The sequence below is a fragment of the Mytilus californianus genome, unplaced genomic scaffold (genome assembly GCF_021869535.1).
Source record: "Mytilus californianus isolate M0D057914Y unplaced genomic scaffold, xbMytCali1.0.p SCAF_6, whole genome shotgun sequence".
Lineage (NCBI taxonomy): Eukaryota > Metazoa > Mollusca > Bivalvia > Mytilida > Mytilidae > Mytilus > Mytilus californianus.
The window spans coordinates 75,418,329-75,445,915 of NW_026262712.1; the positions used below are offsets into that span (position 1 = coordinate 75,418,329).

The 27,587-nt window shown below is 32.0% G+C and overlaps 1 protein-coding gene across 1 annotated transcript; it reads left to right on the top strand.

Annotated features, from left to right (window-relative positions):
* The first annotated feature begins 114 nt into the window (after window positions 1-114).
* LOC127706614 (uncharacterized) lies at window positions 115-26,791 on the top strand. The gene is made up of 16 exons (XM_052211269.1): window positions 115-179; window positions 3,291-3,403; window positions 5,613-5,836; window positions 6,410-6,472; window positions 7,545-7,604; window positions 8,853-8,904; window positions 12,099-12,219; window positions 12,427-12,561; window positions 13,187-13,244; window positions 17,433-17,505; window positions 18,971-19,019; window positions 22,026-22,126; window positions 23,444-23,919; window positions 25,069-25,257; window positions 25,635-25,724; window positions 26,208-26,791. The coding sequence occupies exons 2-16, from the start codon at window positions 3,316-3,318 to the stop codon at window positions 26,415-26,417; spliced, it is 1,989 nt and encodes a 662-aa protein (XP_052067229.1). The 5' UTR covers window positions 115-179; window positions 3,291-3,315; the 3' UTR covers window positions 26,418-26,791.
* The last annotated feature ends 796 nt before the right edge of the window (window positions 26,792-27,587 follow it).

Genomic DNA, 27,587 nt, shown 5'->3' on the forward strand with positions numbered 1-27,587 from the left:
AAATGTTTGATTATGTTTATTTGCTTTAAATAGTGTTATTTCTTTATAATGAATTAATTACTGAACAATTAATTGATTCAATGATTAATTAAAATGGAAAAGGATTAGTTTCGTAAAAAGAAAAAAAAATGGCCTGCAGCGGGAAGATTTAAAAAGTGTTCAAAACCCTCTCTGTATAAGTAATTTGAATAACCCAGATTGATTATTTTCATCCCTAGAAACAGGTCAACTTTGTCTGTCTGATACACCAGACACATTTTCCCGTATAGTGTGTCAAGGTTGCTAAATATGATGTCTCAATTAAAAAATTTTCCTAGATTATAGATAACAACTTGCATACATCATGTACATGATACTGATAGTGTAGACTGTCCCTGTAACAAGGAGGCTTATACGCATACTTAAAACAAGCTCTATATTGAGCACTTGTCTATATATAGAAAACTTGCAACTAACAGTCAGGGGTGCTACTTAAACAAGTGATTTCATCATCACTTATTTCAGTGATTTGATAAATTCAGTTATCACCTATTTAAGTGATTTTAGTGTTTTCTTTGATCTTCAAATGCTAATTTCATTTATTTTCCATATTTTCACAATCTTTTCTATAATTTTCCTACATAAATCAATTATCCCTTTTTCTTTGTATATTAATTTCACCAGTGCGCTTGGGCAGTAAGTTAGTGCGCTAAAGCTTTTAAAAGTACCCTTGGGAATTTTTCTGTAATCAAAAATTCATTAACTACTCTTACTATCAGACAAAGATCAACAATATTAGGTAACCTGATTGGTTTTCTTTAGAGTTAGAATGATCTACTTCAAGGTTATGACCTGATCTACAAACTATTCCAGTTTTTGCATATTTTAAAAAAACTGTAAAAGTGTCAGGCTTATCAAGCAAAAGACAATTTCTGCATATACATAGTTGTTTTTTCAATGGAATTGTTGTCTTTTTACCAATAAAAAAATCAAGCTTGTGGGAAAAATATCAAGAAAATGTTATAAACACTTATTAAAGTGATTACATTTTAACTTCTAAAATTACTTGTTTCAGTGATTTTAAAAAGTCTGTGTGAAAATTTTTAATATTTCACAGCCAAAATCACTCGAGGGAGTGATTCTGAAATCACTTGTTTAAGTAGTACCCCTGACTGACTAACATTAAAACAAGGGAAAATGACCTCAATCTCTACAGACTACAAGGAATTGCATATTTAAAAGGAATGGAAACACGGCATGAGATCAATAGAGACTCCAGCGGAGCGATATTGCTGATCATCCATGTCTGATTCGGTCGGAAGTATGATGAATAATATAAAGAATCGTGACGGGAGGTCCATTCCCTGTCATATATGACATGTCCCTCATCTAAATTCACTGGGTAATAAACATGATAAAGCCTTTTAAAGGAGAGAAAAAACCAAGTCAAGTATAAACTACTATTCCATGTAAAAGCTAAGGCCTTAGGTATCATTTTAATTACTTTTCAGACATACGTTAGCAATAAATTTTAATGAAAAGTCTTATTCAAATAGACCTCGGTCTTGAAATTTGCGAGAGTTTCATCAGGATTACAATACAAAAAATACAGTGTTTTAATTTTTTTTAAAGGCACGACAACCATGAAAGGCAAAACAAAATAGTTAATATCATTATGAAGCTGAAACTTTATTCTAGAAATTTGGCTATTTTTTATGTTTCTGGTAAAATTTCTGAATTTTCTACGATTTTCTAAAACTGTAGTTTGGATTTCATTATTCAGTCAAAATGTGTCTTTCAATCTGGTAGTGTAATACGATTGTCTTTCAAATGTTGAAAAGTAGAAAGGACAAAGTGACAACGTCAGATATCATTTTAAAGAAGGAACATTTTCCTACAATTTGGTCTTAATTACGAATGCTAAATTAATATTGGTATATTGTATATGATTTTACTTCGAAACATACTGAAAATTTTAAGTAGTGCTTCAAAAATACACCAACACTATATTCTGGTAAGGGTTAAACTATCTCCTTTGAAAAGACACGGCAATGAAATACTATTCAAAAGCTAAATCTTTTTTTTTCTATAACATGGTGTTGGTTTTATGAAAATGGTGCTAGAAAGGAATTTCTATCAAAATCCCTTGTCTATAGTTTACATTGACGCCATTTTGTTCAGTCAAGTTCCACACCGAACGAAGTCTGAAAATACAGGCAAAAAATGTATAGACTTCCACTTTGAAAATGACTGTGTTGTTTTATCATGTTTATACACGATTTAATTAATTTTTTTTCAAATACTACTTTTAAAACATGTTTGAAGGCACCAACCCTCCCTTCACCTGTGATAGTTGTGTAACAGTACAACATAAGAGCAAACTATTAAAATCAGTTGAAAATGACTTAATTCATTGATAGATACAAAGCAGAAAAACATCTAACGAAAACACAGACCAGACGTGGCAGGGTATTTCTACATCCATCACAACACAAAATTTTGACACTAAGTACAGATCTGAGAGTACTCACAGTTACTGACAGCTAGTTCAAAGCTTATAACATTTAATGAAAAAATCATGTATCCAAGACTATATAATTTTAAAACAATTGCACATCAAATCATAATGTATCCATTTGAGGATGATCCATGTGGAATCTCTGATTTTCAATTTTTCTTTGCCTGTCAGAAAGCTATTTCAGTGTGGAAATGAGGTGTATAGTGACTATATAGCTGTTTTAATATGTTTGTTTTTTTTAAACAAGTCTGTTTACATTCAAAATTTTATCAATAATGACAGATTCATTGTTGAAGGGACCCTTCAACATGTTCAATGCACAAATGTACTGCAAATGTATGAAAGTTAAATTTGGCATTTTTTTTCAAAGGACATTGCAGAAGTAGACATAAATCATAACTCTGTTTTTTAATGATGGTGTCACAATCTTTTCTGTAAAATACTTATTTAATAAATGACTAAGTTATTTTACTCTGCATGCTTATATATGCATTTGTACATGTAATATAGATTTATTATATAGATAAATTTATAAACTTTCAAATCCCATTTTATAGTCATGACAGAGCATTTGTATCATTTAGTTTTAGGACTTTTCATCATGTCAGCAAAAGATCAGTTTATGAGTGAAACCTGGGATCGATAGTTTGCCACTGAAATATTCCCTGAAATCCCTTAATATTGATCGCAAATCCATAATTTTCATCATTTGTTTATTTGTACTAAAATATCCCATCAATAAGCTCTACAGTTTAAACAGGTTAAATATATTTATCTTTTTTGTGTGTTTTAGAATATGACCTCTGACACAATGTCTAATGGGAAGAAAAAACAGAAAAAGATATAAAGACCCAATTTTATCTGAAATTGAAGAAAGAGAAAGAATCAAGCAGTCTGTGCTGCAAGGTAACTATATCTTGCCCATGTTTCTTTTAAAATAGTGTTTTATGGATTTGCTTTGCTGCTAGGTTGCTGTCCCATTGACAAATACCCCACATTTCTTTTATTTATATGTGTAAACTCAAACGCACACAAATATCTATGTTTTTTAAAATTTTTCATTCATTATTTTGTACTTTGAACTGATGCTATATTTTGAATTTATATTAACAGATTTTACTTTTTAATTTCTTTACCATTAATTTGTGAAAAAGTATTCGATGTGATCACTACAGTACTCATAATATAAGAATGTGTTGGCGGCGGAGGAGGCATCAATTGTTACCGTTGTCGTCCATACGTACGTCCCAAAATTAGTTCCGTTCTCCAACTTTAGTTTGCCTCAACCAAATGTAATGAAACTTATACACAATGCTAACCACAAAACACAGATCAAGTTAGAATTTGGGTGGCGTCACTTTTATTGTTCTTCAGTTATGCTCCTTTATAACTATATGAAAGCCACAGGCACTTGTCTCAGAAAAAAAATTCCTATATACCTTAATATAACACAAGGTACTTAACTCACTTTTTTAAAAAATGTCACCCTGTTGCGAAATTCCATTATATTATGATTTCTCGGTTGTCAACCCCACTAAAACTTCTTATGCCGTAAATCTAAATTGATTTATCTACACAATGGTGTATAACACGCCTACCTTTGTTGTCGGAATCATTCGTAGCAGGCCTACCCAAGTATGTCAACCGTAATTATTTTGTCTACCAACACAGGATTGGAAATATAAATCTTATATTTCCAATCGAGTGTTGGTAGACGAAATAGAACAAATCAAATAAATTATAGGGTGAGTCCCTGGGGTCATCCCACCCCCTTCAATTTGAAAATGTGCTTTTATCTTGTAAACGGTCACGATCCCCACCTCTAAACCATATTTATACTTGTATGGGACAATAAAACAAATCAAATGAAATATAGGGGGAATCCCCAGTGTCTCCCCACCCCCTTCTTTTCAAAAACTTGTAAACGGTCGATATCTCAAACCCTTCACCATATATATTCTTGTAGTGGACAATAAAACAAATCAAATGAATATAGGGGAGTCACCCCACCCCCTTCTTTTTGAAAACTTGTAAACTGTCGAGATCCCCACCCCTCAACCATATATTCATGTATGGGACAAGATAACAAATCAAATGAAATAAAGTGTAATAGCCCTGGGGATCACACCCCCCCTTTTTTTGAGAACTTGTAAACGGTGAGATACCCACCCCTAAACCATATTTATTCCTGTTCATCATTTCAAGAAGATTTGAATGACATACAGGGTCAATCTCCTAGGCTTCACATATGCATATCACTTTACTAGACCTAACCAATTTGTACTGGACTTTGCTCAATGTCAGGCGACCATGGGAATGATGATGTATGGGACTCTGTTTGGAAGACTTCGTAACAGCATCCTGTTACAGTTATTTCTTGTTTATTATAAAATTTAATTGATGCAAAAATAAGTCTAGGTTAATTGAATTTACTTTAATTATTTTTTTAATTATTTCTGGACCTATAAAAATTTTCATTTATGGCTCATTTTAAAAAAAAACATTAAATCTTTCGAGCAGTGTAAAGCCCAAGAATGTTTGACCAACTGTTTTATAATAACCTGTCATTTTATTCCAAACGTGGGATGGAGTGACATCATGGACTTGGTGAAGGTAATGGTCATTTACATTTACTATGGGCAGGTCAATCAGACCTCACCTTTGATCCCTGTAGTAGTAAACCTTTGGCTGATTTGTATCTCATAACTTTTGTACTGTAGAAGCCAAACTCAGTGTTCCTGCCAGGGAAGCAAGTCCATTCATACTATTACAAACTCGTACTACGTCAACTTGTACCACTAAAAGTCAACTGGTACCAACGTTAACTACCAACTAGAACAACTGCAATTATTGCGAACTTGTACCACTGCAAACTCATCATGAAAAATATACATTGATATATGCATTGCTTTTGAAAATCTTGATAAAATATTGATTAATTTGCCTTAATAATCAATTCGTTTAATAAACATACATGTACAATATACGAATGTATAATGTTTGTTCTTTCAAATCTTTAAAAAAAAATTAAGCAACACTGCCACAGTTTTCATAATTACGTTTGCCTTGGTTTTTGGTTAACTGCATATAGCGCTTACAGTGCTTTGGTTTTAAGTTTTCAGAGCAAGGTATTCAGTACCAGGTGGGAGTGGAGCTATAGTGATTGGAAAGGATCAGCCAAGTTATATAGACCTTGCAGAGACCCATTCAGTTCATGAAGTGGCAGGAGAGAGCTCATCTAGTATGACAGAATCTGAATCATCTACTACTTCTGATAAAAAAACACACAAAAAAAGGAGACGTAGGAAAAGACAAAAACCACAGAGAAAAGAGAAAAAGGTGAAACCTTAAATTATGATTATTACTGTAGTTTCAGGGTTTGACATTATTAAAGGAATTTCAGATTTTTAAATTCACGTTTCATGCATATTTGAACATGTTAAAAAGTACACAGAAGAAAAGAAATCTTGCAATTATAACTGAAAATGGTATTATTCATTATCTTGCATAAAAATTATGCTGAACATGCTTTCTATAGAGGGTGGTTGCCTAATTTTCGTGGACTTTCACGTGATTCAAAATATAATTGATGAAACTGCAGTGGAGGTTTTATTCGCGAGTTCCCCTACTGAATCTTGCAATGAAACAAATGTTGAACACAATTATAATTCATTATCTTGCATAAAAATTATGCTGAACATGCTTTCTATAGAGGGTGGTTGCCTAATTTTCGTGGACTTTCACGTGATTCAAAATATAATTGATGAAACTGCAGTGGAGGTTTTATTCTCGAGTTCCCCTACTGAATCTTGCAATGAAACAAATGTTGAACACAATTTCAGTCAGACTCGGCTTTAAAAACTGTGAATTCATATTAAAATGTTTTCATCTTTGTTTTTCATTTCCATTCAGGTAGAAACGACAGACAGACATGATGTTGCAAAGCATCTGAAGATAGCAAATGATGTTAGTCATGTAAGTTTTCAATTAAGTCAATATTATAATTCAATTATCACTAACTGGGTCAATATGCACAATTCATTTCATTAAGGCAGTAATGATGGCATTTTCTTCAGTTCCTCTGCCCATATCATAAACATGTATGATGGCTAATTTCGATGCTGAGAAATTTTCAGATATGTGGTTAAATTTTCAGGTTCGAAATGAGATTCATTTTCCTGCAATTTTGCATACCAATAAAAACTCATTATGATGCGGCTTCTCAAGGTAAAAAATCCCTATTTTCACACAAAAAGATAATTTTTATATTTAGATATTCAGTTCTTTGCATTCATTGAAATAACTCCATAATTTTTTCACCTTTATTCTATGGTTATCTGTTCTTCAAATCAGCACAAATGGTTAAGCTCAGTCACTTGTTAAAAATTGCAACATATCCAATATCACTACACAGAGATTTTTTGTTTATAAATTATATTTGAGTACCTCAATTTGAGGAGCACTTGGGATATTAACCCAACTGTAAATTTAGAAATTTTTGCAATGTTTTATTATTGTATTCTCACATGTTTTTCCATTGTTCACAATCTCAATAGTAAATGCACTCAGATATTTTTTGAATTTAAAGTATTATCATGATTATGTACAAAAGCAAGAAACTTAAAATCACAAGCACAGATCTTCATAACTGTGATTGTACTTTATGAATATTTATGAGTGTTTTTATTGAATATGAAAATGGAGGTATTGGTAAATGCTTATTACAAATGTTTGGAATATGGCTATATGTAAACTTTATGGAGCAGTTTCCCTGGCAATATATTAAAAGAACTCATAGCGATGAACGTTTGATATATTGTGTTGATACTGAATTATCATTGAAGACCGTACTGATTGACCTCTTGTTGTCTTTTGGTGTTATCTTTTGTTTTAGGTTGACATTGACATTTACACCACATTTATATTTAAAGGAATAAAAAGGTGGTATGTGTACATGGTTTATATTGTACATGGTTTATATGCAAACATGGTAGGGACTAGAAATTGATACATTGTAATTGATTAATTATTTCCTTTCTTCTTTCAGATATTAAGACCCACTATAGATGCATCTAAAGTTAGCAGTATATGTCAAAACAGATTGACCGTATGTTATATCTATTTAAAATGTTTCGTTAATTCTGCTTGCATTAAAAACATGTGTAAACCAGTTTGGAATAAATTTTTGATATACCACATGCCGAATCAACTGTTGCTTGTAATATCTGACGACAATCTGCTCTGAATATCATAATCAAGAATTTTTCATAAAAATCACCAGAGAAATAGACTCTACAACTTGACCTATTAATAATGATATTTTTCCACTGTCTTATAAGTTACATTTTCAATTTGTAAATCTTTTTTATTTAGAATGGATAAGTATCATGATAATCAGGTTACTATTGTGCTATGTATGCTCTGCTTATTAAAGAAAATATAAAATCACTATCAGGTGAAAAAACAATCCAGGTTTCCACTCCCATGGCATAATGCTAGGCAGTCTTGAATTTGGTAAACAGTAAAAGAAAAGAATAAGTTTTGCATATTGGGAAACCAATCAAGTCAAAATTTATAATTATATAGATTTGAACACATCTGTTTACCTTATCAACCATGCAACCATGGCTGATAACAATGATGTCTATTAATTAAAGTTTAATGAGGATTTGAATAGATTTTGGATTTTTATACCCCCGCTTTTAAAAAAGTTGGGGTATACTGTTTTACCTCTGTCTGTCCATCCTTCTGTTCATCCATCTATCCGTCAGTCCATCCATCCGTCCATCAGTCCGTCCGTCTGTCTCATGAATATTTTTTCGTCGCATCTTTCTCAGGAACTACATTACAAGGATTGCTGAAATTTGGTTCCAGGGTTTATATAAGTCAGCTGTACCGTTTGATGCATTTTCAGATTCATCACTAAACAACTTCTTGTTTACCGAACACTTGCATCATTTTACACATGATAGCCAAGTTGAAAATTTTCGTCACATTTTTCTCAGGAACTACAATACAAGGATTTCTGAAATTTAGTTTCAGGGTTTATATAAGTCAGCTATACCGTGTGATTCGTTTTCAGATTCATCACTCAACAACTTCTTGTTTACCGAACACTTGTATTATTTTACACATGAAAGCCAAGTTGAAAATTTCGTCACATTTTTCTCAGGAACTTCAATGCAAGGATTTCTGAAATTTGGTTTCAGAGTTTATATAAGTCAGCTATATCGTGTGATGCGTTTTCAGATTCATCACTCAACAACTTCTTGTTTACCGTCAAGTATTTGGGCGGGGGTATCATCAGTGAGCAGTAGCTCGCAGTTTCACTTGTTTTTCCTGTTTGTTCTTTCAGAGAAAAATGGGTCTTTTCAATGCAGGGAAGAAATCTTCAACAATATCCAGAGGTAAATATGATGAAAACAGCATTGCTAAAGGTTCTGGAAATTCAAAAAAAATTTGCATTCATTTATTATTAGGGCCCCGCATCGAGGATGCAGAAGCCCCTATAGTTTTCACTTTGTCCATCTGTCTGTCCTCAATTTTTGTAAACGCTAAAACTTCAAAAGTATAGGTAGGAGGTCAATGAAATTTTGCACAGTTGTTGTACATAATACGTAGATGTACATATTATATTTTGGTGAAATTCAGCTTATTTATTTTGGAGAAAAAAATCGTTTTGTTAAAAAAAAGTGAAATTCGACTCATTAATTTCTGCAAGACTTTGATTTTGTTTGAAAAATCAAAATTTTGAGAAATGTGTTATGTTACAAAAATCTCCAATTCCTCCAATAGTATGGGTAAGAGGCTTATGAAATTTCACACAGTTGTTCTACATAATATGTAGATGTGCATAATGTATTTTGGTGAAATTCAGCTTAATTTGGAATCACAAATTTTGAGAAATGTCTTTTGTAAGCGAAAAAACTCCAAAAGTATAGGTATTTTGCGCAGTTGTAGTTCTTACGTAGATGTGCATATTATATTCTGTCGAAATTTCGGCTCATTTATTTCTGCAAAACTTTGTTTTTGTTAAAAAATCACAAATTTTGAGAAATGTCTTTTATATATGCAAAATCTCCAGTAGTATACATAGGAAGCCAAAGAAATTATGTGCATATTCATATTTTGGTGAATTTCAGCTCATTATTTTTGGAATAAACAAAAATCAGATGTTTTGAGAAATTTCTTGTAAACGTAAAAACTCCAAAAGTAAATGAATAGGACAAATAAAATTTTGCACAGTTGTTGTGCATAATATGTAGATGTGCATATTATATTTTGGTGAAACTCTGCTGTTTAATTTTGGAAAAAACTTTGTTTTTCGTTTTTAAAAAAATCACAAATTTTGAGAAATGTCTACTTATAATAGAATTTTAACAAAAACTGACATATAAGGGGATTAAGAAATTTCAAAATGATCGACAAATTAAAAAAAATGGTAAAAACTTACTTTTTGATTAAAAATCACAAATTTTGAGAAGCATTCTATTGTAGTAGGATGTCTTCAAAAATTGATATAGAATTTAATAGGCATTTAAAATGCATTCCAAATTGTCTCCTCAAGTCAAATTGTGTCAAGAAATTAGTTTTTTCTTTAAAAAATGATAGATTCGAAAATAGTATTTCTTGCTAGGATTTGAATGGAAAATATCATTTGCTATTACTAAAGGATTCTCTGTGTCAAAATTATTGGAATTCCACCATTTTTGAAAATGCCATCCAAAATACATGTCACAGGGCTTGGATTTTAAAAAAACATATATTAATCAAGAACACATCCTAAAACTGGTGTCAAAAGTTATGAAAATTGACAACCGATGAACTTTTGCTTTGTACATGTTGTATGCATCAGTCTCTTTGTCTCACATAAAAATATGTAAGTGTGGCCCTTGCTGACATGTCAGTTTTCTGTAGTTGTGATTTTTTTAACAATGGACACAAAGTGCAATTAATTATTGCAATTTTAGGAATTGCTACATGTTTACAATGTATGCCATTTTAATTTCAAACAAGAGCTGTTACTTTTGCAGATCCCATATCTCATCGCATTTTTTACAAAGATAAAACATCTAAAAATTCTTTATCATTGTACCATCTGATTGACTTCAGTAGATCTCCAGTGCCTGAGGGTACTTCTCACTATAAGATAAATGCATATATACTAAATAGAAAGAAAAAAAATAATTTTTTTTTACATATGGACATATTTTTTGAAATAAATGTTCAAGAAATTATTATCAACAGGAAAATGTGAATGTTACAGGAAAAGTTTAATATCCGAGTTTTTAGAAATCAATATAAAAATAAGGAGATGAGGTATGATTGCCAATGAGACAACTATCCACCAAAGCCAATTTTTAAAACTGTATATTTTGTTTTCTGCATTTATTGTTGCGATTGATGCTGAATAAAAAAAAAAGGGATGTCAGGAAATACAGCATATAAATATTGTGATCAGGATTTAAAAAGAGAATTGTAATTTTTGTCTCGCCTTGACAAGGTCAAAAAGCGAGACATAGGTATGCTGCTTCCGGTGGCGGCGGCAGGGTCAACAATGTATTAGTTTGTGATTAGGTCTAGTTCATGGTGAACCACTAGTGGTAGGTCAATGATATTTGGTATGCAGTTGTATTAGCATTGGCACATCTCATTACCCATGGAGATTATTTGGCCCCGCCCCCTCAGTCAAGGTCTATTGACTTTGAAACTTTGCTTAGTTTACATGTATTAGTTTGTGATAAGGTCAGTTTATGGGGAACCAGTAGTGGTAGGTCAATGATATTTGGTATGCAGTTGTATAAGCATTGGCATATCTCATTTCCATGGAGATTATTTGGCCCTGCCCCCTCATTCATGGTCTATTGACTTTGAAACTTTTGCTTAGTTTTCATGTATTAGTTTGTGATTAGGTCAGTTTAAGATGAACCACTCATGTTAAGTCAATGATATTCTGTATGCAAATGTATTGGCATTTGCAAGTTTCATTTCCATGGAGATTATATAACCCCACCCCCTAATTATCATGATTATGGTTCATTGACTTTGAAACTTTTACATAGGTTTGTGTTTAGGTTTGTTTAAAGGGAATGACTTAATACATGTTAAAGTATTGCTATTTTAATTTCAACATTTGCATTATCAAAATAACAAATAGGCGAGACATATCTCTGTGTTAACATTTTTTTTTTTAAATGTATCACATTTTTTTGTGACAATAAATTCATAGCAAGTACCTGGCAACATAATTTCCTATATAATATGTGATTTTATTTTCCTGTAAAAAAAAATATGATTAACAAAAAATAACATGTAATAATCCTTGGAAACCATCAAAACTGGACAAAAAAAAGAATATGAAAACTTCTAACATGGTTATATTTTAATCTGAGTTAGACCATTGGTGCACCTTGTCCTTTAAATTTTGTAATTTGAAAATTTGAATGAATAGCTAGTACATGTATTACCATTTAAATCTTTTATCAAAGATGAATGTACTGTTATTACACCAACAAAAATTTTGATTATCTGTTATTTTCTTATATAAATAAAATCAGTACAACATCACTACCAAAGTTATATGTTTTTTTTTCTTCTCTAGAAATATATATCCCTGATGCAGTAAAGAAAAAAACACAAGAAGATTTAAAGAAGATCTTAAATCAAAGTGTCAAAGAAGATGATAATCAGTCACATGATGATCAACTTAATATTAGTCATAGGTCTGTATGTCAATCTCAACTGCAAAATGTTCTGCTGGTGTCGATCTCAGCTTTACAGAAAATTCAATTATTCTATAAATTCAACTTTAATACATAAAAAATTGATAAGAAAGTGAATTCATTTAATTTTTGTTTTATTTTGTATAATTCCTTATAAATAGAAATGCTTTATTGATTAACATTAATAAATTGTTTGAATTTTTGTAGTCCTTTGATATTACCAAAACCAAGTTACAGAGCTTCATCTACAGCTAATAGTAACAAGAAGTCTGATTTGGGATACAGAAGTGCTGGTAGTAATTCTATCACACCTTCATCTCCAAAGATCAAAATGGCAGTCAGGTAGAATTTGTAGAAAAAAGATTTACATATTGTCGAATATTTCTCTGTAAATTATATGGAATTCACTATTTTTGAAAGTAATTGAATTAAAATAGATGCAACAGTAATTTACCCATGCTTAAATCCAATTAACCAAACAAGAATACAAAACTTAAGATGAAAATACAAAATAAAATCGCTTGAATTCATAACGGAGCCACACTGAGTGCATGGATGGGGTAAGTTTCTCCTGCTATGTAAAATCTCACTCCATCAAAATGTCACTATAGGGAATAAGAAAAAGGTGGTAAATGTACAGATCAGATGACTTTTCTGGTAGCTATAAAGATCTAAGACTGAAAACATGTCTCTTGTGAGTTGAGACTGACCTAATTGATTTCTTGATGGATCAATGAAAAAAGTACTCAGTGTGTTGGACCTATATATATATTCAAGAGGATATGTTTTTCTTTATTACCAGATTTCTCTAAAAATGTCAATAGACCAGATACTTTCAGTGCCAAATATATCATTTTTGCATTTGGAAAAATGGATGTTTATTTAGAATGTACTTTATTACTTAATGATTACTTGATATTTGCCAAACCTTTCTATAAAGATATATGCATAAGACTTTATCTTTTAGCTCTGCAAGCTGTTTAAGTGCAGCAAGTTCTGAAGATTTAAGGGAAATTTTACCAGAGGTAAAGGACAAGTTTTTCATGTATAAGTATCTAATTATAAGCTTAGATTAGAATTTATTACTGTAGGTGTAATACCACCAAATCATAGTACGTCACATCCGGTTGCATACGAAAATAGGTCGAAAAAAAATATTCCCTTGAATTTGACAGTTGTAGGTAATTGATCCTACATTTCATTGCAGTAAAACATTTCTGAGTCATAAACATATATCTTGGGTATTTCAAAGCACCATTATTAAGTCTCCCAAACGAAGTTTGGGAAGACTTATTGTTTTTGTTCAGTTCTTATTATTATTATTATTCTTCTTCTTCTTCTTCTTCTTCTTCTTCTTCTTCTTCTTCTTCTTCTTCTTCCGCCGCTTTTAAATTTGAACTTGTCCGCACCCGTTCTCCAAAACCGCTTGTCAGATTAACTTAGGGTTTCACAATATGTTAGACTAACATGTCTAGTGGTGCAATCAGGGTTTTGTTTGTGCAGTGGGGTTTATAAAGGGGTACTTTGAGGGGCAAAAAGAAAAGAGGGTTTTACTATAGAACCCTATGGGATTTTATTTTTTTAAATTTTCAAATGATTATAAATTGAAAACCGTTTGTGATAGACACAATCTTTTTAATTGAAAATGTTCTAAATGACGAAGCCCATTAAATGAAATACAGGGTTAGTCCCCAGGGGTCACCCCCACCCCCTGCCATTTAAGAAAGTTCTAATACCTTGTAAGTGGTCAAGATCCCCACCCCTAAACCATATATATTTTGGTTTGTTATGCTAAGATGGTTTGAATGATATACAGGGTTAGTCCCCAGGGGTCACCCCGACCCCCTGCCATTTGAGAAAGTTCTAATAGCTTGTAAATGGTCGAGATCCCCACCCCTAAACCATATATATTCTGGTTTGTCATGACAAAGCACATCAAATGAAATACAGGGTTAGTCCCCAGGGGTCACCCCCACCCCCTGCCATTTAAGAAAGTTCTAATATCTAAGTGGTCAAGATCCCCACCCCTAAACCATATATATTCTGGTTTGTCATGCTAAGATAGTTTGAATGATATACAGGGTTAGTCCCCAGGGGTTATCCCGACCCCCTGCCATTTGAGAAAGTTCTAATATCTTGTAAATGGTCGAGATCCCTACCCCTAAACCATATATATTCTGGTTTGTCATGATAAAGCACATCTTATGAAATACAGGGTTAGTCCCCAGGGGTCACCCCCACCCCCTGCCATTAAGAAAGTTCTAATATCTTGTAAGTGGTCAAGATCCCCACCCCTAAACCATATATATTCTGGTTTGTCATGCTAAGATGGTTTGAATGATATACAGGGTTAGTCCCCAGGGGTCATCCCGACCCCCTGCCATTTGAGAAAGTTCTAATATCTTGTAAATGGTCGAGATCCCCACCCCTAAACCATATATATTCTGGTTTGTCATGATAAAGCACATCAAATGAAATACAGGGTTAGTCCCCAGGGGTCACCCCCACCCCCTGCCATTTGAGAAAGTTCTAATATCTTGTAAATGGTTGAGATCCCCACCCCTAAACCATATATATTCCTATTTGTCATGTCTCGAACATTTGAATGACATATACGGTCAGTCCCCAGGGGTCCCCCCACCCCCAATGTTCTAATATCTTGTAAATGGTTGAGATCCCCACCCCTAAACCATATATATTCCTGTTCGTCATGTAATGAACATTTGAATGACGTATAGGGCCAGTCCCCAGGGGTTCCTCCCCACCCCCAATGTTCTAGTATCTTGTAAATGGTCGAGATCCCCACCCCTAAACCATATATATTCTGGTTTGTCATGCCAAGATGATTTGAATGATATACAAGATTAGTCCCCAGGCATCACTAATGCATATAACTTTACTGGACCAAACCAATTTTCACTGGAAGTTGCCCAATGTCAGGCGACCCTGGGAATTACGAATTATGGGAGCTTCGTTTGGGAGACTTCGTAACAGCATCCTGTTACATTCATTTCTTGTTTCTTTATTTGGGGTTTCTATAGAATATTTTGGAAACTTGAGGTTACATGGTTACTAAAGCTTGTACACAGGTTAAAAAAGGGGGAAAATTTGATTGGTTAACTTCCAGAGATGGTTATTTTCTTATATGCAATGAAATGTTATGTGAAATTTTTTCTATAGTACTGGACAGGATAAAACTTTACTCATGCCAAGTATTTCTTTATTTGAAACAAAGATAAATTCTGCACAATTTTTTGAAAAGTGCAAATTTAACAAAGACTAATAGGGGAAAATCAATGGTGGTATTACACCTAATATGGGAAGCTGTACATGCACCTTTGACCTTGTGAGTACTCTCATGTGTTAAAATTTCTTGCTATTTAAGTGAAATATTACAAATAATGAAATATTCTGAGTGGATTGAGTCTCCAAAATACATTTTATGAGAAAATTTCCTTGAAATAGGACTTTACCATGAATATCAGTTGACAGAACAAGCCATACTTAGAGTCTTGGGGAGCTTTTTCTCCTTATTTCTTATATTCTGCTATACTAGAAAATTTTTCCTAAGAAATACTTTAATAAATATATAGTTTTAAGTAAATGAAATTATTTTTAAAGCAGTAACAACAATTTATTCACCAAAAGAGAAGTTTTTTATGTCCCTCTCTGGAACGCGGCGTAAATTTAAGTTTTACGTAAGGACTTATTGAAACCTCCTTGGAGACAGTAAACTTTTATACGGATAGTTCATTCAGCTTGAATACTTCAATTAATCATTTATAATAACATTTCTATCATGAATGAGTGAAAGTTACCCCAAAATTTTTATTTATTGGCCTAAAAAGTAGAAATTTTGAGGAAATGAGAGGTATAAATGGACCAAAAGAGACCTTATAAGGAAGACAAAGAGGTCCATTAGTAGTATTTATCATCCTAAAGTCATCTTTTGTATCATATTCAACTGTTTGTAGGCAGATGAGATAAATATTTGGTCATTTATTGGTCCACACTATATTCTATCATTATACGGCTTGGTTTGAATTTTTCGAAGAAATTTTGCTCGAATCGCTGTAGATGTCGTCTTACATTATACTAGATTTTTCTCAAACTATTGAACTGATTATGACAAAACTTGACAGGAATGCTTGAAATAACCAGTATTACAAAGGAAAAAAGTCACATTCAGTTTATTTAACAAAAAAGTCTTCTTTAGGTGTAATACCACCAAATCATAGTACGTCACATCCGGTTGCATACGAAAATAGGTCGAAAAAAAATATTCCCTTGAATTTGACAGTTGTAGGTAATTGATCCTACATTTCATTGCATTAAAACATTTCTGAGTCATAAACATATATCTTGGGTATTTCAAAGCACCATTATTTCTTTATTTGGGGTTTCTATAGAATATTTTGGAAACTTGAGGTTACATGGTTACTAAAGCTTGTACACAGGTTAAAAAAGGGGGAAAATTTGATTGGTTAACTTCCAGAGATGGTTATTTTCTTATATGCAATGAAATGTTATGTGAAATTTTTTCTATAGTACTGGACAGGATAAAACTTTACTCATGCCAAGTATTTCTTTATTTAAAACAAAGATAAATTCTGCACAATTTTTTGAAAAGTGCAAATTTAACAAAGACTAATAGGGGAAAATCAATGGTGGTATTACACCTGTAACTCATATGCTGATCTTTGCTTGTTCAATGCTAGAGACAGCTACTATATTACCTGTTAATGCCAGATCCATTGTTTTATATGGTGCTAGAATTCCGGACCTTAAACATGTTAAAACAAAAATTTGTCAAATTTACCATTCTTATCAAATAACTGAAATTAAATACTGAGAGTTTATATCAAACAATATCAAATTCTCAAGTGCTGTAAAACCTGTTTCACATTGAATTGATAGGCAAGAAATATCTCTACATGCGGTAAATAGATAACTGGCCACATCCATAAGAGAATTTACGTTATATCATATCAAACCTTAAAAGTACAAGAATTTTCACTTTAATATTATAATTAATTAATCCATATTTCATTTGATACTGTGAATAGTTGATGTCAATGGTCAACTTAGAGGACATAGTGCTGTGGAGAAGAAACTCAGAAGAGTTTTGTCCTGTTTTTACTTTAAGCATTTTTTCTGTAAATATATTTATCATTAACTGAATAGACTGAGAATTACTGGAATTTTTATTACAGGAACCTCCAATGGAAGACATTTCTGAATTACTTATCAAGAATCTAAACTTAAAGCAGTTCTTTCCTGGTAGAAGTAAGCATATAAACTAATATATAAATGTATATTTTAATGTTATCTGTTTATATCATGTTATTCCTCTGTCACTGTAGCACTCATTTCTGCAAAATATTTCAGTGGTCCAGACTTTTTTCACTGCTGCTTTACATATCTACATTGTTTTCTTTAATCTTTCAGTTATTGATTTGTTATGAAACCATGTGTAATTGTAATTTGATAGAATTTGTGTTTCAGTCTGGTTAAATTTTTATGCCCCACCTACGATAGTAGAGGGGCATTATGTTTTTTGGTCTGTGAGTCCGTCCGTTCGTTCATCTGTCCCGCTTCAGGTTAAAAAGGTAGTTTTTATGAAGTTGAGTCCAATCAACTTGAAACTTAGTACACATGTTCCATATGATATGATCTTTCTAATTTTAATGCCAAATTAGAGTTTTGACCCCAATTTCACGGTCCACTGAACATTGAAAATGATAGTGCGAGTGGGGCATCCGTGTACTATGGACACATTCTTGTTTTGAATAGAGTTACAGTCCTTTAATAGAGTTAAAAGCTTAAATGGAAATTTATAACTCTTTATACAAAAGTTCATAAGCTCTCTATAGTCTAGTGTTAGCATGCTGGCCTTGAATGACAAGTTTGAGAAATAAATCCCTTACAGCTTCTTACCATGAGGTATTTAGAGATATTTCAAACTGATTGACTAAAGATTAAAGATAATATATCTTGATGGGGTGATCTTTGTTCCTGTTGATCCTAAAGGTGCTGAGCTAGTGTATAGACTTGAACAAACATAATTTGCAGATACAGTTAGTAGACTGTCACTCTTTATAGGAATGATTGCCCTTAAATGAGGATTTTCTTTTACCCTCTTTTGTGTTTTGAACAAAAACTAAAGAAGATAGAGAGAAACTAAACACAAAATGATCAGCAATACAAGAGCAACAAAACAGAGATTTTTGTCATGAATTCTATTCTAGTCTTCGAAGTTGGAAAGTGTCCTTTATTGAATATACACATAGACCAAGGTGAGCAAATCAGGCTCTTTAGTGCCTCTAGTTTATATCCTTCAAATTAGATGCTGACAACATATCCTTGTGGATTATTCAGTCCTTAATTGTATATAAAGTAAGGTGTACGTGAGAGTGATGTGTTGATTTTTTCGAACTTGTATATATATCTTTATCATAAAAAAGGCAAATATAAAACCAAAAATTAGGACACATTTGACTTGTAAGAAACAGTACTGTAAATTGTTGAAAAATAGACACAAATGTGATAATCATTATTGCAATGTCAGGAAATGAGACACATACAAATAATGCTGTCAAAATTTAAAAGACAAGATTATATTTTTGTGAAACTTGTCTCGTTGCAATTTTTAGAATAATAAAAACATTGATAAAAAAAATGAATTCACAGTAGTGTACATCCTTTTTTTATTCTATGGTCAGTTTTGTATTTCAAATATGTATGATTTCAGATTTGTTTGAAGAGACTGTAGAAGAACTGAGGAAGATAATGAAACAGAAGTAAGTATGATTTACAAAATCCCTAAAATCTTAATATCTCAACACTGTTTCACAATTTGTAAGTTACTCACTGTACGTTAATATGTCCTGCTTTGCTGTTGTCATGTTATTATGTGTTTGTTTTTAAAATTAAGATTATTAAGATATTTGAAAAAAAATCATAAACAAATTTAGAATTAGAAAATGTACTACCATAATCTCATAAGGGTGTGATATTCATATAGTGGTGTAATACCACCAAATCATAGTACGTCACATCCGGTTGCATATGAAAAAGGGTAAAAAAAAAATATTCCCTTGAATTTGACAGTTGTAGGAAATCAATCTAACATTTCATTGCAGTAAAAAATTTCTGAGGCATAAACATATATTAGGTGTTTCAAAGCACCATTCTTTTTTTATTTGGTGTTTCTATAGAATATTTTGGAAATTTGAGGTTACATGGTTACTAAAGCTTGTACACAGGGAAAAAAGGAGTGAAAATTTGATTGGTTAACTTCAAGTGATGGTTATTATCTTATATGCAATGAAATGTTATGTGAAATTTGTTCTGTAGTACTGGACAGGATAAAACTTTACTCATGCCAAGTATTTCTTTATTTGAAAGAAAGATAAATTCTGGACAAATTTTTGAAAAGTGCAAATTTAACAAAGACTAATAGGGGAAAAACAATGGTAGTATTACTCCTAGAACTGACAAAGCCATTGATTATGATGTCATTTAAAGAGATAGGACAGTTATTTAAAGCCTGATCACATTTATTAAATGTCAAGATGTCTAGACTGAATATAGATGTATTTACACTTGTATGCAAATTTGTTGCCATTCCTTAAAGTTACACAAGTTCCCGTAAAATTTGACATCACAATTTTAAAAAATTTGACGTCATAATTAAAAAGTGATTGTTGCTTGACGTCAGAATGTTATTTGGAGACAGATCTAAGGTCATTCAGAGACAAAATTCAGCTAATAACAAAAGTGTAAATACGTTTATTGTACAATTAATTGGTGAATAAAATTCAAATTGTCAGAAGATTTTGGTGGTTTATTAGTCTCTAACCAGCAAAAATCAAGGGGACTATAGATTTGTACTTTAGATATTTTGAATAAAGTTATATCATACCAAGATCTCAAAATCTTTTTTTCCCTGGTGGTCTTTGAAGAAAATGTGCTGGTCCTCAGTGATCGGGAAGGACATGCGCCAATTGCGCTTTTCGACCATAAATGGCGCATAGGGTGACAAATGTAAGCGCCCACATGGCGCACAATATTTTTCACTTTGTTTTTAAACTTTAGATATCGTAAAATGGATTTCCGATCGTGAATCGTGTCGCCATGTGTGTGTACAAAACTGTGTAGTGTTCCCTCCAATGATAGGAGCACCACCTATTGATTTTTGGGACGTCTCGGGCGTTTTTCTACGGTAATAATAGCAACATGCGGTATAGCTGATTACCCAAAATACGTAATAAATCATCATTCATGATATAAATTTTTATAAACAACTTTAAATTTGTGAAATTTGGCTAGTACAGTCGAAAATTTTTCTCTAATTATAATCTTTTAAGTAAGCTTGCTATTATTTCGATTGAAAAACCCAAAAGCCTTTTTATGAATGTAGTATTTGTTTCCATAAAAGGCACTTAACTGTCCTTGTCAGTTTTTTGGTCTTTGTCTCGTTTGAACATTTTGTAAACATGCCTTCAGCGAATTGTTGTTGTGTCTTATCAATTAACGTTACTCTCTACTGTTATTCTTGTCATCGCGATGAAGTAATAATAATACAAGTGCAGAGGAAATGCCAGAAACGTCCTCTAATACGGAACGTCTGGAATAAAGTATGGCAATCGACGAAGACCCAAATTTAATGTAAAGAAAAACATGAACATGAACAAGGCAACAGTACCAGTTGTAAATAAAGGTTATCGTAAATATTGCCCGGTTTGGAAGAAATTATTGTATATTCATTGAAATTGAAATTACAAAGCACAGGAACAATATCCATGATATCAATTAGAATCATACAGGTACTGTAAGTACTACTGCCTTGTTGCTGAAATATACATTTTATTTTTTGATTATTTATTGTAAACGAATGGCCCACTCATTTGACAACATGGCCCATTAATTTTAAAATGGCCCATTGAATTTATTTTATGGGGGACCTGGGCCCATAGAGAAAAAATCCTTACAGATCACTGTGGTCCTCACTATTATTTCTATTGCAAAAAAACAAAATTGTGTTGATCCTTTGCAAAATTTTGATGATCAAAATCTTCAAACAACCACTTTTTGTGAAATCGTGGATAGATGTCTCATTGGGAATCATATGAAATTACAGTTCAAATTCCAATGCAGTTAAACAATCTTGCAGAAGTTTTAACCCTGGAAAAAGTGCTTGAAAATTGGTTTTCTAGGCTGGCAGTTGCTGACAATATCCACACCTTTTAAATGAATATTCTGACCTATGCAATGTTGAGCTGGATATGTCCAACTTTATAATTAGTAACAACTCTTTCCAAATATGAATTGAAAGTAACCAGACTTCATCAATTGAATGTATGTCCAATACAAGTGTAAATCATCCAAGTGGGTGAATATAGCTAAAAATATCGCACTTCTAGCAAGTGAAAACTATTCGATCTAAAGGTATGTGGAGACTTGTGTTCATATAAAAATAATATTTTATAAAAGAAGAGGTGTAATAGTATATTTAATTTTTGGCGCAAACGATGATAGATTTTTTTCCCAACAAGCGGTGAATAAGGACTCATCTTTAAGGCAAAGGGATTTCTTTCAAAAACGTTGCACCCAATTATATTAGTATATGACAAGAGCATTTTGATTATGCTTCTTGGTTAAGGTCCCTAATACCCTTCTAAATAGGCATGAGGGAGCACTGATGATGGTGAAGATAATTACTGTAAAAACAAAAGATTAGAACTCTGCAGCTATAAATTATTCACTTTTAAATGGCACATATATTTATTTTTTATCTATTGCAGTTCTTTTAGTTCCACTCCAATATCCAAGAAATTACATGCCAAACAGGTAGATTCAGTGAAAAGATCACTTCTAGACATTTATTCTCCAGCAAAGCAACAAGGTACACATTAAAAAAGTAAAAAGTGGTGGAAATGGGATAAATGTGATATATTTTTCTGTTTTATATAGACTTATACACAAATTTAGGTATAGTTTATTCATTTTGAATTCAAATTTAAGTGAAAATTGGCTATTGCTACCAAGGATCTGGAAATTTTTCACACAATTTCGGTCATTTTGAGATAACTTAAAAGTTGGTGCCCTTTTTTAAAAAAATTGTCGAAATCACACAAGGTTCCTAGCATCAACGAATGTGTTTTGACTGTTCATCGCATTTACTTTATGAATTTTCTTACCATTTTCCTAACAACGTTCAAGAACAGTTAAGGGAAGGCAACATTTTTAAAATGAAAGATTTTAATGACTCAAAACTGTAAATTTCTCGACATCGCTAACGTTTCTTGCTATTTTGAAGACGAAATTAAAACCGGATGTTTGCGACAATACAAAAGTATGAGTAATTCCAGCCTCATTATCGAGATTCGTTTTGTTTATCAAATTGACAGGAAATCACCGTCTTTTTTTTATTATTTACCTTTAAAAATGTTTGAATATTACAGATAATAGTTGCACTTGTTTTACTTAGCATGAAATTATTTTGCATTTTATGATTAAGTGTCTAGTCTGCTGAAGAGAATTTCACGCATGCGTATTACATAGTAAATCAAGCATGTGTGTTACATTTGTACTCGTGAAAAAATACTTTTTTCTACGTAAATTAAATTAAGTTTTAATTTTTAAATCAGAATTGATGATTATCTTTGCCGAAAAGTAATTAGATAATGACTACAGTTGTCATGGAATTTTCTTTTCTTTATAATATTAGTTCTGAGCTTGTGATCAATGTCAGCATGGTCAGGTGTGAATTAAAAACAGGTAAAAAGTGATTAGCTATCTTTAGCCAATATTTCCTGGAGGCATTAATATAGCTATAAGTAGGGCCCTGAGGATTATCATACTATACTGGAGTGGCAGTTTTATCACAAGAAAGGGATAACGAAACAAAAACAAGTGCAAAATGGCGATTAAGAAACCCGATCCCAACGAAATGACCGAAATTATTTCTGTAAAAAAATAAAATTTGACCTAAATCCCAATTTGTTGTTTAGGACAAATAGATTTCAGATTCGGTCATGTCTGGCAAATATGACCGTTTCCGGACCCTTGATTGCTACCTATGTAATAAAAAAGAAAAATCCTGAGAATTTGTATGCAGTATGACTACACTAATGCTTATGCTATCATTACTTTTAGACATTTTGATACAGTTGCTTTAAGGATTAATTATGATAAAAAATGATTTTATATATTTCAACAGGTAATGTCAAGGTACCTTCCAGACCATCAAGTGTCAAAACTACATCATCAACTAATATGTCACAGTCTCCACAGATTTCAAAGATTCAGCCATGTATAACAATGCATAATCATAAATCAACTAGATCATCCACGAACTGTGATAAATATCTTTTCCCTAAAACAACTGGTGTAACATATGAATCTTCATCTTCTCAAGAGAAAGAATATTTAGATGGAAAATCTCTGATTAATAGGTGTAATAATCCTCCAATTTACAGCATGGCTAGTATTAGTTACAAACATTCATCAACAGTAACTCATTCTCCACGTAAATACCTCAGGAAAGACTCAGTAGATGCAAAAACTTTGTTGAAATGCAATGATAAGATGATAGCAGAAGCTTGTCATCAGATGGAACAGTTAGCTTCCAAACCTCAGCCTATGGAAACAGATGATTCAAATGCTTCAGATTCAAATGCTTTGAATTTGTTAAAGGTAATCATGATACATTGGATATCAAAGAACATTCATCTGCAAAGGTAACTGATTGCATGGCTTTCAAAATTAGATCGTAGGTTTCAGTTCTCTACCTGCCACTTTCATAATGTATAAACAACTTTGGTAGAAAAATACATATGGCTATTTTAAAATTTATTGAAAGCCCTGTGATTATATTGAGCTTTTAAAAAAACAAAACGAATTTAAAAAGACCAAATTTAAATACTGTAAATTCAGAAATTATTGCGAGGTTTTTATTAATGCGAATAATGCGACTGAATGAGTATCACGATAATAAAAACTCGCATTCTGATATCTGATACATATAACTGTATGCAGATTTTTCCTGAAATCGCATCAATTAATATCACATCTTAGTCCATTCTTCAAAATTCACAATAATAAATGCATGAAATAATTTCTGAATTTACAGTAATTGACTTAGTTGTATCAGATTTTGCTTCTTCTTTAAATGGATGATTTTAGAAATTTCTGCAGTTATTTAAATTTTCTGATACTGTATCCTATTATGTTTTATGTTTGTACTTGAATGTTTGGATGATATATTATCAGATGAACATTAGTGTTGTTCAAGGTGTTAAGCTAATTCAAATAACAAATGGATCTACAGAAAGCTCTCATACTTTGTACAATGTATTCTAATTCTACTTTTTGGGGGGTCTCTGGTGGAGGACCATTGGCAATCATACCACATCTTATTTTTATATTAGTAGGATTGTTTGCAATCATGTGAAATGTGAAGTTAACCATATTGTACCATCATTGTGATTTAACCACTTTTACAAGTGTTAAGGGACTTTTTACTTTTTTGGACTATCCTTCCAGAATGAAACTTTGTAAAGGCAACTCCTCTGAGACTGTTTAACAGAACACTCTTATACTTGAAAGGTCTGCTTGCCAGCACATCTAGTTATACTATCCACATTTTTACAGGAGTTATTGGACTTTAACCTTCAACCCTATAGTATAAACACAATTGTATTCCTCATTTACACAACAGGGGGAACATTTCGCTATGGCATATCAATCTTGTTCATATGAAAAGGATCAGCTGATAGAAGTACCTTATGGAAAATCAAACCTTTTTGCTTGTTTAAATTTCAATGTTTTATCCATCTCATTCAGCAAGACGAGGCAAAGAAAATGAAGAGACATATGAGTTATCATGGGGATACACTAAGAGAGATTCAGAGAGACATTCTAAGTTTATTACCTGATGACATTGCACAAAACAGTTCCCAATCATCAGGTTACCATGACAGCCAGAACAGTAGATATGGACATGAAGATCAGACATCTAGACTAGCTGATCAGGTATGTATTGATAGAATGGATAGTTATTCTTTGGTTTTTATGTTACCCCTTGAACAGTCAAATGGCATTTTCAAATAATTTGTAAATTTTTAAATGTTTACATAGATTTTTCATATCACAAATCACCAAAGGTTATGAAATTAATTTTACGTTTTTGTTTTTCACCTCTAAGGGTATATTAATTGCTGTCAGATGTTGATCAATTTAGTACTGAAAAGAATTTTAAATGTCCAAAATTAAGTAAAAAAGATGTTCAGATGTAAATAAATTTATATCAAATATTGATGTTTAGTGCAAATGGACACATTTAAGACTTTAAAAAGCAAAGAATAGAAATGCATATCCAATAATTAAATGATTGATTTTATTTTTTGCAGAATACAAGGAATACTGCCTACATGCCACAGTTTCATACAAGTAACCATGGAGATGGCAGTGTTACCGATTACAAAGAAAACATTTGTGAGGTAAATCTCTTTATTTAAAAATTATCATAAAGCTAAAAACATATGTGAAATATACACCAGTAATATAGGATGTGCAAAAATAAGAAGATGTGTTGTGATTGCCATTGAGACAATTATCCAACATAAATGAGGATGTAAACAGTGAACCACAGGTCACTTAGACATGTCTTCATACATTTTGCTGCTTTTATAATTTAACCATTTATATTTTTAAAAAATACATGTTAGTTCATCACAAAGACTTCAAAAACATATGATTAAATTAAAACTGATTTGGCAGGACATACATTCCATTGTGAGCACTCTTGTATAGCCAAAAATTGATGTTGAAAATGGGTCCTCCCAATCAATGTTGATAATTACCAAATTTAGAAAAGACATTTGTGTTACTTTGATTAAAAAATGTGTCTTAAGATTCAGAGGTATATTCTTTGCTTTCTGAATTGCTCAAGTAAAATTGTATGCTAACATTTCTTTTTACAGAATATGGACATTTTAGACTATTTGGATGGTCCACCTCAGCCTGAGACAAGGGTGAGAAAGCAGACAAATCCTAAACAGTTGACATCAACAACAGATTCTGATGGAATACAAATGTGGGTCCCTTCAAATGTACATGTTGTATTACTGCCAAAGAAACCTACATTTGAATCACCAAGTCCTGAGAAAATGAGACCAAGATTTATGCACTAACTATGATTTTCTATCAGAATATTTTCACATTCCTATAGATAATGGAAACTATATGTGAATGATATATGAGCAATAATTATATATTTTCTCTTTATTGATACCATTTTCATAACCCTATGAAATCTGCTAAAAATTGTTTTATTTGAAACATGCAATTTTAAAACATTGCATGCATGTTGTGATAAGACTCTCTATAGAGAATTAATTTGTGATTTAGTCATTTAACTTGGCAATGTGTTTTAGAGTAAAAATGCTGTTAATATGTTAGTGAATACATGTTTATTCAGTTTGTTAGATTTATTTATCATAGAAGTATACCACTGTATTTTATTATCAGTATTTCTTATATTTTATTTATTTAATATGGTTTAAAATTTCTTAGTGTTAATTTTGCTTATACTTTTATTGCCATTATTTGAATAACACATAGCTGAGAGGGTGATAGAGCAGATTGTTACCCAGAGAAAACATAGGCGAAGCCAAGGTTTACAATGTCTTTTCGAGGGGTAACAATCTGCTCTATCACCCTCTCAGATATGTGTTATTTAATTTATTATACTGAATGTTCTGTTATTACGGTCGATTAAATTTCAAATTCAAAGTAATAAACTATGACGTCTTGTACATAACAACCATCCGTATTTATTAAAGCGCACACTTGATCAGACGTCTCCGTGAAGGGTAATAGAGTATTTGCCATAGGATAGATTCGTATTTAATAAAGAGCACACTTGATCAAGCGTCTCTGTGAACGGACGATATTTATCTTAACGCACGCAAGAACACCTGTATCGTTTTAAAAGACCCAATAAATTCAAAAGTATCATTTATCAACATCTTAAAAAGCACAATCATCCTATTAAATATTTTAACAGTTCAACCTTCAGAAGTAGTAAATAAGCAGCCTGGTGAATCTCATTCAAAGTTTGTACGATCGCGGAAAATAATTGAATTAAAATTGGATTAAAAAATTACAGACAGTCTACCCTCTCGGTCTTAATGATAATATCATGGGAATTGGTAATATATCAAGAACCGATTCTGTTAACATTTTGGATATAGTTTCTAAAACTGTTCGTAAAAACCGTTCTCATGGGCGTAGAAAAAATCGCAATCAAAGAAAAAACAACAGCAGACATTATCTATTAACCAAGCTCTGTTCTTTACCTA